General features: G+C 36.1%; 1 protein-coding gene across 10 annotated transcripts in view; it reads left to right on the top strand.

The window, feature by feature from the left end:
• kmt2ca (lysine (K)-specific methyltransferase 2Ca) overlaps positions 1-12,733 on the top strand; it is a 104,667-nt gene that overhangs the window by 4,452 nt on the left and 87,482 nt on the right. For all 10 annotated transcript variants that reach the window (XR_006247962.1, XM_043226737.1, XM_043226739.1 and 7 more), the window contains exon 2: positions 9,883-10,047. Coding sequence is in view for 9 of the 10 variants with exons in the window: in XM_043226737.1 (XP_043082672.1) it covers positions 9,884-10,047 (164 nt within the window). In the remaining variant the exon portion in view is untranslated. The remainder of the gene's footprint in view (positions 1-9,882; positions 10,048-12,733) is intronic.

A 12,733-nucleotide genomic window follows, 5' to 3' on the forward strand; every position in this document is an offset into this window, starting at 1 on the left:
CTGCCTTACTGTAAACTTAAAACTTAAAAAAACAAAAATAAATGTTTGGGGCATGCGTGATGTTGATTACCACAAAGTCTGTCTTTTGAGCTTGACTTGAATTGAACCAGTAATAGCCTACTCTTTTAAAGAAATAACTGAAGCTACAATAATAATAATAATAATACATTCTGTCATCATTCTCAGTTCCACTTATAGTTAAACGGACCACTCTCATTGTTATTTTTAGTGCTTGATTTTGTAAACAACATCTACCTTTCTTTTTAATTTGAGCATTAAGAGATTGTTTGCCTGCTGCTTGTGTTCTTGTTTACAAGCCTTTAGCTTTAATATCTAGAGTCTATCATGTGACTTCTCCTTATCACGTGGGACTGGATGTTTGTCACTGTTTAAAAGGTGTATAAGTATTGTTACATACACAAGTGTTTTATTAAGTAAACAATACTTTTAAGGCAAATAAAACAATTTACTTACTGCTTTGAGTTGACACTTACTTAAAATATTCAAGTACCAATAACATTAATGAAGCTGTGAGAGGCAGCAGTGCACTAACATGTTGCTAATGCACAACACAACAGAAGAAGAAGAATAAAAATCTGTTATCTTTCACTAGTTTCACAAAGTCATCTTCAATGTTGGATTTTCAATACAACTGAACATCACCTAAGCCACACAAGATTTTCCTAAAATTTTTTTTTTTTTTAACTAAATGTTTTTTAGCTTGCCATTATAATGATTAGCATTCCCTTAGTTTGAGCACTTGTAACTTTGTCTACATTGTTATAATTTTCTTTCTATTAATGCAGTGATGCAACATGAAAGAGTTATTGGTTTAAAGGGAAGAAAGATAATAAATAGATCGCTTTTAGAAGGTGACCTATGTTTTAATTTATTTATTATGTACTTATTTATAGTTGTTATATAGTATTTTTGTGTGTTTATTAATGATCTTTTACACTTTCAATGTTTTTCATAAACCACTTGAGAAGCTTTTCATTTGGATGATATAATACTTAAATAATTGTGGTATATGCTGAAGTCACGCACTCACTTTATCATTCAGCATGCAGATGCAACAGTGGTAACAGTTAAATTTCATTACTTTTTAATAATTGCATAAACATTTTATTTGCTCTTTAATTGTGCTACTACTGACAAAAGTCAGCAAATTAAATTTGCTAATAAAAACAACAACGACTGTAAAACTAAGCAATTGCATATTTATTCTGCCGCAATGAGTCACCGGGTAGCTATACTAGTTATGATTAAATTCAGCTTAAAATAGTTGCTAAAATGACTGATATATTTAAGTAATGATTACTTGTAATATATATACTAATGAATATAGATAGACTTTTATTAGTTTGCATTATTTTTTCCCTATACAATTGTCTCATCCACGATCGCTTGTTCAAATGAAAATGCAAGGCTTACAAACTTTATGTATTCAGCCTAACAACTGGATGTAACTCTCTTGCACTTGGTTGAGTTGTCTTGCACAGTAAGCATCTCACACCACCTCCTGATTTGGTTTATGTGATCAATTGCTCTCAGTCGGAGTTGCATTTCTTTGTAGACCAGGGGTGCCCAATCTAGAAAGACCAGTGTTCTGCAGAGCGTTCAGGCAAACCTGGTGAACTCAGTTTCTGACTCAACAATCTGCCCCAGCAGGCTCTTTAGAAGATGAATTTGACACTCCATGTTGTAGGGCATACTACAACATCTTCTCACGGTCATGTGGCTATACAATCAATAATAATTAATAAATACAAATGTTAAAAATCCCCTAATATTCCCCCCTTCTAGATTTGCCTTCCTTATTCCTTTTTTTGTGAAAAAAGGGTGAAAAAATGTGATTTCATAATTGGGTAATTCACTTCTCCTAAACAAGCCACAGTATTTGTGGTATATGGGGTGACTTTATTTTTGTTTACGTATTTGTTTAGTGACGATTCCGCTTAAGTTCAATATTACAGTGCGGGCAAACCTCCCTCTTTACAACCATTTGTCACTCTTATTACTCCATTCCACCGGCAAGCATTGCTTTAATGTCTGTTTGCATATTGATCACATTGATTAAGCATCATGTAGTTGACAGAGATCTTTCATTGATTAGTTGCTTACAAAGTGGAACCAGAGAGTGCGTAGCTTTTAATCATGACCGCTTTAACGAAACAAAACGTTTGCACTGTGTTGTGCTGATGGCGTGTAAGCCATTTTTAAAAGTCATCATTACTAGAACTGTTGACAATTGTGTATTTTACTATCGACAGGTGAAGTAACAAAGACTAATTAGTCCATATACATTATAACCATCACAGTTTTATTGTGAGTGAAAACTGCGCTGTTACAACACTGATGCTTTCCAGGAAAAAGTCTTTGTAAGTAGTGCTTGGCTGATATAAGCTTTTGGCCTTTGTACCGGAGGGGACGGCTTTAGTTTCGTGTTGGTGCACATGCTGTGATAACCTGCGCAAGTTGTTAAAAATGTACTCTCATGGATGTTTTGGTACTTCACTCAATGCTCAAAGTCTAAAATTGTTAAGTTGCTAATGATAAACGGCATAAGCCAGCAGGATACTAGACGCTTGCTTTTGTGTACATGCTATATTTATCAACATCATCCCTGGTGTTTGCCCCCGTGTTATCTTTATCGCGTTGCATAATTCACATAATAAATGTGAGTGTGGCATTTACATTTACACGTATCCCATGGGTATGTGCTAATAAATGGGAACAGCTGCAGAGGCGTTTTATTTGATGGTCAGATTTAGTCTCGTTTTTTAAATATTGTCTAATTTTCTAAGTTCTAATATCTTCAAACTGCCTCAAAACGTATTTGGTAGATTTGTTAAGGATTTAAGTATATAAAAGTTAATGACTCTAAGTAGTGTAAAGCAGGCCAGTGGATGATGTTATCACAACATCATTATCATTATTATTATTGCTGTTGTTGTCATTGTTTGCATGCAGTTGTGAAACCTGGGAAAATTTATTGGAGGAGACTTATAAACTTCCTTATACTCTGCAGTATGCCTTACAGTGACAACATATTGACACACTGACATAGTAAGTGATGGATGTAGTTATGAATTCAGAGACTACTTGTTGTGAAATCACCTGAGATGAGGTTTAGCAAGCATAAAGCTTATCAACAGCAGTTTGAACTTTTTTTGGCGATTAGATAAACGATTATCTAGCATATAATCATGAGCAGTATATCAGAGCAGAGCAGTATATATCTATATAGGCCTACAATAGTTTCAAAATTAGCACATCTAAAAAAGAAAACAGCGGACGACTTGTGGTTCATCTAAACACAAGGCATGTTGTATGTTAAAGGGATAGTTCACCCAAAAATGACTCGCCCTCATGTAGTACCAAACCCATAAGGCCTTCATTCATATAAGATATTTTTGATGATATCTGAGAGCACTCCGATCCAATACAACTAAAATGTTTCCAGGTCCAGAAAACTAGCATCTAGCAAATAATCCATGTAACATCAGTTGTTCAAAACGTAATTTTTTACGATGATACTTGTTGTGAGCAAAGGAAATGGTAATAATATAACTTATACAACAGTTCTGAATTGCTGTCTTTCGCTGTTTTAAAGAGTTACTGAATGTAAATCATGTAATCAGCATTGTTTACGTTCAATAGACAGTGCACACATTATGATCAGTGTTCAATGGATACTATCCGAAACGCTGACGTAACTCTGGGCTTTGGAAAATTATGGTTGAAATGGTTGAAGATGCTCGGACAGATACAAGTACTGCTGACAGATAAGACTTTTTTTTGTTGATAAATGCATTTGAGATGTGGCGTTTTCCTCAGTGCATAACTTAAATTTCACAGGTATGTTCTCAGTCTGTAAATATTAGAAAGTCAAGGACCGTCTTGAGCCTTCTGTATCCGATTCTCTGCTAAACTACAATTAACGAGCACTGCTGTGCGCATGCTCACCATTCATAGTTTGACAATATATGTGCCATACGTAGGCCTAAGTGTATTTTTATGATAGCAGTAGCCTAACTGTAAAGTTATAGACTACTGTAAGGTAACCAAAATAGCTTCAAACAATTGGTCTGTGCTTTTGATTTTTCATTTTTAGTTTAGTAACTTTACATTCTGTCATAAGTGTTTTTTGTTGTTGTTGTTTTAGATTGTAATGTTACCATATAAGAATGTGAGATTTTAAGCATTTTAGGCTAATGTGTAGCATAGACATGGTAACATTGTTTTCATAGCCTTTATGAACATTGTTTCACTGAACAAAATACCGGTTTTTGCGTAAAGAAAAAATATTAAGCGATTGAAAACTTTGTCGGTACAATACCGTGCGTGATTTATTGTTTAATTTTTAAAAGCAAGAATGCACTTTACCCTGAATTTCCAAATGATTGCTAATGTGACATTGATTTTAAATAACAACGAATAATGTAATATTAAGTGAACTTTTAAAATGTAGCATTCAGTTGAAAAGCGATATTGATTGTAATATTTTTTAACAAAATAATAATAGTTCCAACGAAATCTCTAACTGCTTGAATGATGAAGCGAAAGCTTTCGGAGAGTCGGTGATTAATAACCCATAATTACAGCCTCCTTACTGAATTAATGAATGACTTTAGGGCTGTAGCTATCAAATATTTTAGCAATCGTGTATTGTACCGAAAATTACATATCTATTGTTTAAATCGAAGACACATCAGCGTGTTTGGAACGATCGAATGAGGAGTCTACAAACACACATCTATGGGTGTGTTTTGCTCTGTTTACAATGAAATACAACCCTGGCGTTTACAAACTAAAAGGGGTTCTGCCGCGTTTTCAGAAGTCTCGGCTTTCGAGGGTAGAAAACACCAGAGTAGTGTAAACAAGTGTAGTGTAGGTGTAACCATAGTAAAAGTTAAGCATTCTAAAACAAAAATGCACTAGTGCAAACGGGCCTAAGAGACACGACAGACGCGAATACTACAGGGCGGGGCGGCACGGCAGATATTTTTCGAGCCCAAAAATTCATGAACGAATTGAAGAATCGTTTTGTCCATTTACAAGAGATTAATTGAGGCAATATTTTGCTTCGAAATTTACGAAACTTGGTACGAAAATTACATTAATCATGGCGCACAGTTACTAAGTTTAGAAAAACGTAAAATAAAAGCAATTTAATGTGGAAAATTTTGTCTCTTAATGGACTATTTTCCACAGGTGCTGCTTGATATCACTGCACCTGCTAAGGCCATGTTACGGCAGCAAACTTCCTTGATTATAATGCCGAAATAGGAGTATAATTCCTAATCATATTGGCCTAGAAAAATTGCATCCTTTCCTTTTTTGGCAGTCTTAGTACACAATCTAACAACGGTAAAACAATCATAGTTTTAGTCATTAGTCATTGTCTTATCAACAATATGGTTATAAAAATATACTGTTTACTTGATATACTGCAAAGTTCAGTCAGTATTAAAGGCACTTTATAAATAGCGTAAACATGAAAAAGTACATCTAAACAAAACAAGCAAGACCAAGCGCTTTATATATATATATATAATATATATGTATGTATGTATACTACAAACACAACATAATAGAGCCAGTGTCAACAGCTGAGTCAGCATTTGAGAAAAAGAACTAAATAAAAATAACAAATAACTTAAAGCTGCAGCATTTAAATGGAGCTGAAGTCTAGATGATAAATAAATCAATTATCAAAATAGTTGTTAAATGCAGCTCTACAGTATTTGCTACTCCATTTACAAAATGGCAGTGAGGAGGCAGTCTAGGCCTCCCAAAAGGCCCCCTTCAGAAAGACGTGAAGTGTTTGTTGTATGTCATTCAGTCTTTCTTGTGTAGATTAACAGCAGTGTTTCCCCTAAGCTTGCAGAATACTGAAGTCACCCACTGCAGAATTGATGTCGCTCGCCTAGTCTTGTTTTTTCAGCCAAGCCAATACTGGCTCAGATAAGAGTGCAAGGCGAACTGAATCATATCAAGGCACCTCGCATCCGATTGGCTGGAGTTCTCCAAACAGCCAAACAGTGAGAGGAGTCCTGTGCCTGACCGGAGCCTCTCAGATTCCCAAGTGATCATGAGAGAGGGGGAATGGAGCATAAACAACCTTGCACGCATTTCCATCACAAACCTGATGATATTGAGTGTGCTAACACCAAACGTATTTGCTGATTCGTGAAGCAAGTGTTATGATTATTATCGCTCGTATATAAGATTTTGATGTTTTTCATTGAGTCACAACATTTAAATCCCACTTACATCAGTGATATATTTTTGTTTATAATGTTTCTGATTAGTTGTTAACATTTAAATTTGCTTCAATAACTTATTTTCAAATTGAGACGTTGCAGTGAATCGCATGCGGACTTCGCATAGCCATGAAATTGTGAAAATGTCTCTCAGATACCGGCATATATAAACCGTTGAATGACTTCCGTTTCCTTCAGCGCAGTGAGTGTGAGTGGGTTTGCCATCAGGCTGTTGCGGTCAGGTAGAGAAGGGGCCCTGTGACGCTAGCAGTGAAAGCAGCATTCAAATTAGGAGCGGTGCAGGCCTCTCTGCTGGGTGCAGGGGTTTTCCTCCCTCATTTTCCTCCTCTGTCCTCAGCATGACTGTGCTGAATAAAATCTCTAAATTAATTTGAGCAGTGCTCCATGGAGAGCAGCGGCGTCACGCTGAGTCGCGTCTCTCCCCAGTATTCATCCACACACAGCTGTGCTCACAATCATCAGCTAGGAGTCAACAGCACTGCTCTCCTCTCCTTAGGTTCACCTCTCAATGCTGGAGAGAACGCTGCATTAAGGCACAGGTTTGCGCGGGATATAACATGCATTGGTAGAAATCTTTCAGCCAGTAGGCTTGCTGTGATAGCCGGTGTTACTGGTGTTAAGCTGCAAAACCATTTGTTATTTGCCCACTACGAAACACCCTCACCATTGTTTTGATTTTTTTTTTCTTACAGTGTTAAAAATCATTTAGTTTGATTAGAGAATTAAAAACTGAACATGGCTGCCCAAAGCACTGTACTGCACTACAGTCGCATCACAGAATAGAAGCAGGTCAAATTTTATTTAAGTTTACTGACAAGAAGAGTGAACGATCGATTGTGGTAGATTTAGTTTTGAGTTGGATATTTTTTGGATATCTATTCTTATTTGGTTCCACATTATTTACTTAATTTAAACTGTGCATTTTTTTCTTTCATTTACATCTATGTTTAGCCTATTCCTTGCCTCTGAACTATAAGTTATTTGGTTCCTCACTGTTTACTGATTTTCAGTATTTTATTTATTTATATTATTTTCAGTTTTTATATACCTGTTTAAACTTTGTGTTGCCTAATTAGTTGTTGTTTTTTCCAAATGACTATGCAATATTAAAAATGGTCATGCATTTCTTATTTAAATTTACATTTTCTATTACCCCAAATGTGCAAAGTTTGGTTCAGAAGGAAAATGACAATTAAATTTTATTTACATTTGCCATTTCCAACAGCTGTCTTAATTTGTAAATCGCATACAGATTTTAACGCTTTATAAATTGCAAAATGAAAACATATAACCCAAATTGATTAGATACGTGTAACATGTCCAAGCAGAAATAGAAGCAAAATGATCATTTAAATGTCCTAAATGCATTTAGACTAACAGTTAGGACACTTACAATTGCATCTTCAACATGACCCCGTAGGATATTTGTTGCGTTATTCAATGCGGCTTTGAAAATGCATTCCCAGCCGACCACGCCCACCCTCTGTCAATCATCGCTTCAAGATGGGGATTGGCGGAAGCATTTACTTTTAGATCGAAACATGGCGGTTAGAAATACAAAGTGGAGCGTGAACAGAGAAATTGTTTTAGAAGATTTGTACGTGTACGTAGGTGACAGAACTAGATCAATATTGGAGCGTCTTGCAGAACTGGCAGCCTTAAGTGAGCTTCCACATTCTGCTGCGCTTCTATGTGTGATATTACTATATGTATACATGAAGTGGTGTTATTAATGTACGGATCACAATGGGACCATTGGGAGGTGCTCTGGGAATATATTTTTCTTTTCTGGCTTTGCTCCCTGACATGATGCAAGTTGCAAAGCGCAACTAAATTTTCATGCAGGTTTGCTGCATTCTAACAGGAAAGAGTTTTGTCTTCATTTAAAGTCAACGTTTCTTTTATCAGCTGGGAGTGTATTTTCAAAGCCTCAAGCTACGCATTATCGCGTTCAGTATCACAAATGAATCGCCCGCGCAACTGAGCGTGATATTGCATAGCTCGTCACTGATCTACGTCTCTGTGTATTAACTGCAGCTCCATTTGAAAACAGGTTATGAAGATTTACGTCTAATCAAAGAACCGGCTTTACTGATGAGGTGCGCATAATATCTTGATCGATAATAATCACTCAGCGCTGCATTCAGTTTGTCCATTGTAGACAGCATCACTGATAATAATGGGTTCTATAATATTTTGTTGCATTGCTCAATCAATCAATCAATCAATCAATCAATCAATCTGATGACAAGATCAAACATGATTAAACCCTTTTTTATTAAATGCAGAGACGGTCTGTGTAATCAAATTGACGATAATCGCTAGAATCACTAGAAATTAAGTGTCCCCAACTAAGCAAGCCAGAGGTGACCGTGGCAAGGAACCACATACGTGACGGAGAGAAAAAAAAAAAAACTTGGTAGAAATTAGGCTCAGTTGGGAGCCAGTTTTATCCAGATTCAATTCCAGGTTAATTTTAAATGCGGTTATGTCAGATTGTATAAAGGACAAATTGTGTGTGTGTCTGTGTCTGATTCTGGTGATCTGTCCATGGGGCTCGTCTAGGTGCTCTGGTCTCCGATGAAGGTCATCTCTTGGTGCTGATTCACTGTCTGATCTGGATACAAACTGAGAAACGGAATAAGAAAGAAACAGAATATATTACTGTAGATGCCAGTACATTGTGCGTTATAGGGAGTGTTCCCGGTTCCAGCAGATCTAATTAATGCAGCCTAACAATCCTAACTGATGAAGAAGAATTAACAGCCATCAAGTTTTAGACTAGTGCTCTCATCCATTGTAGAGATGGGAGTCTTTACTCGTTTAACATAATTGTTCAAAGCAGCATTTTAATTGTTCAAAATCCGGTTATTTTTTTCTGTGTGCTTAATTTGTCCTATTCTTTTCACATGTTTTCTTACAGGTTTTAGAATGTTCTAATTTTAGTTTTAGTATAGTATTATAATAAGATTCCCACTCCTATTTTTTTTATGTAGTCTGCACAAACGGTGCTATAGAAAATAGTAATGACTGTTAATTGACACATCATCAGAAATTATGGTCATCTCTTATCTGCATTGTTATCTATATAGTGGGTACTGATTAGGGTACTGTACCTGCAATACAGGTTCTTGGCTTCATTTACATGTCCCTTGAATATTAATGAGAGAGACTTTGCACAAAGCCTAGTTCTGTTTGTCTCTTCTGCTGGTGAAATTCAATAAATTGAGTTGATAAAATGACCAAAAAAAACGAAATAAAATGGAACGGTTATGTTTTGCTATATTTTAAGTATTTTTTGCTTGATGTGGTAGCCAAGTGCGACTTGGGTGCTGTCTGTTGGTTCTAATGTGTAATACTTATATATCGCATATTGTGTATATTGTTTAATATAAAGCATCTATAACAGTCTATAGGGCATGTTTCACATTAGAAAATCAAGCTTGTTTTTTTGATAGAGAATTCTTACTGAAATTATAAAAAAAAAGTCTGTTACTTCAGATATTTCCAGATCATTTAAAGTTTGTAGGTTTTTCTGTCAGACCAGTGTCATTCAAACCCATGCAATGAATATGTTTGTGTCTTTATACAGAATGTCATCAGAGGATAAGAGTCTGGAGCCCTCTGAGCAAGGACCATCTCCTCCCCTGAGCAGTGCTGGGGCCACGCCCTCAGGGAGCCCGGCCCCCCCAGATAGGCGCCCACGGGGCCGGCCACGTAAGGATGCTTCCTCTCTCACACCCAAGTTCAAAAGAAAGTAAGTGCATCTTCTGTTCTTGTGATAAGGTGTTTGCATGTGATGACTTACCTTGAGTGCTGATCTCGTCTGCTCTGCATTGTTTAAAGAAGTTATAACTTACTGGTTGATTATATTAAAGGGCTTAACAAACGAAACCGCTGACAGTTACATGGGCAATTTTAGGTATACGAGTCATGCTATTTAGTACTTTGTGATATGCCACAGAATGGCAGAACTGAAGGTCATCATTTGCTCAGAAATCATTGAATCAGTAAGGCTTTAGTCCAGGAACAATCGTGATATTTATGGTGATTTATGAGGCTAGTTAATACTGTCATGTGATTACGATGACCTGATTATCTTTGCTGCCCCCACTGCCATCCTTTTTTTTTTTTTTTTAGTATTAAAGTATTAGCCAGTTTTCCAGCTTATCTTCTGAACTCCCCTATGCCCATTTAAACTATTCATTAAGCACTGTGAATTATTTAATCGCTTTCTATTAAGAAACTTTCTGGATAAATCATGTGATTAGTGTCAGATGTACATTAAGGTTGAGGGTGTGTGTTGATTAACCCAATATGCAAGGTTGCACGGTTTGTGGATAAAAAAATAAAAATAAATAAATAAATAATATAAATATAAGTAAAATAAAATATAAAATATAATATAAAATGTATATATTTATATATAATATAAAATATAAAAATATAAAATAAATAAATATTATTTTTATTATTATGTTATTTATTTCTCTGATTCGAAGTTAAAAGTGTGTGTTTAAAAAATAAATAAGTTTGTAATTCTTTGTATCTTTGTAATTTGTTGATATCATCATGGTCGTCATAATTAGTATTTTACTGTATGTTATTCTGCATTAAATATTAATGTTTTCATTCGTTTTGTTACAGTGCTGTGTAAAACCATCACATTTTTATTTTGTGAAGCCACAGAGAGCACTTGTCACATGTTGTGTTCTCAAATGCATATTATAAGCGACCCAAACTCAGACCCAATGCTACTCCACACAAGCTCCATGTCCGTATTTACTGCAAACTGAGTCTTTCATTCTGAAATGCTGCAAACAGGCAGTTTAGAAGCTCCCTGCATTTAAAAACACAGTGGCGCGATTGACTCTGAAATTGTAGACTTTGTGATTTGATCAATTTTGATTAATCGTGCCGCCCTGTGTGTGTGTGTGTGTGTTGAGAGGGCTGTGTTCTGGTGAAGTATTCTGCTGCACCTGGAAGAGGCTTTCAAGTGTGTCGATGTGCATTAGTGTGGAAGAGCTCTGTGAGGCACACAAGGAGATGCTGCTCTAGAAGGACGACATTTTCTTTTTGCCAAGTTGATTTTGGCTCCAAAATAAATCTGCTCTCATACAGCATGGGGCGTACAAAAGGGAACATTTTAAACTGGCTGTATTTTGAATGAGTTGTACAACTCAACAAACCTTGATCGCTTTTAATCAACTGTCTACTGGATATGGCTGATGTGGCACATCATCAGTTTATGGATGCCCTTGTCCTTTTTTGCTGTTCTGCACAACTATAATCTGCCACTTTACTTCCACCCCTTCCCTTTTTTTTTTCTCAGTAGATCAGTAGTTCACCAAAAAAATCATTGCCACAAAACTTTCTCCAAAAAAAAAAAAAAAAAGAAAGTCAGACATGCTTGCTTTTATGCAGCACAAAAGTAGACAAATTGAAGCTGTTTTCCATGCTGTTACATTAAATAGGAGCAGTCTTTCGAGCTACCAAAAGGACACAAAAGGACCAAGTCATAAAAGTGGACCATATGAGCCTAAGTCTTCCAAAGCCGTACAATAGCTTTGTAGGAGAAAAAGAAAGGAAGAGTTAATTTATTTATATTTAAATTGTGTTTAAAAATCTTTTCTTTGCTTTGTTGAGTGTTTTCTATAGAGTTCTATAGAGGTTGTGCAGTACATGGTCATGCTGACACCGTGGAGATGACTATCATCAAAGTGATTCATTCTTAAATAGCCACTCACGAATTACAGTTTGGTAAACAAGGCTTTTTTTAGATTCCACTAATTAATTCCATAAGTTCTAAATACTCTCGTTTGACAATAATGAAATGATCTTACGATGCATAGCCTAGACCTTTCATTTCTTTAAGAGTAGTTTGAGTATCGAGCCTGTGATGGGAATACAGGGCCTCCACTATGAGATCAAGTGTTGGCTGTCAAATAAACAGTGCAGATATAGGGCAGATTAGTGAGGTACCTGATACTGCAGGTACAGCCCTCTGTGGACCTACACGCCATGTTCACACCATGAATGTTGTGTCTCAATGCACGAAACGTATTCAGTTGAGATCTGAGAAGTCGCTTGACCGGACTGAAAAGAAAACATTTTAAGTGTTTAAAGGGGAAGTTTTCTGCAGTATAGCAAGAAGACTGATTTCAAAATTAAGACTGCTTTTATACGTTTCCCCAAAACACTTTCCCTCTCTGACAAATGGGCATGTACAAAGGTGATGCGCGTTTTGTTTGGAAATACATGTACCAGCTTAAAGGGAGAGTACCAATGAATATTCTGTCATTAATTACTTACCTTCATGTCATTCCAAACCAGTAAGACACAACATTTTTGATGAAATCGGAGAACTTTTTGACCCTGCATAATAAGCAACGCAAACGAACACGTTTAAGCACGTTACGGGAGTACCACAATGTTTGCATTTG

The sequence above is a fragment of the Puntigrus tetrazona genome, chromosome 24 (assembly GCF_018831695.1).
Source record: "Puntigrus tetrazona isolate hp1 chromosome 24, ASM1883169v1, whole genome shotgun sequence".
Lineage (NCBI taxonomy): Eukaryota > Metazoa > Chordata > Actinopteri > Cypriniformes > Cyprinidae > Puntigrus > Puntigrus tetrazona.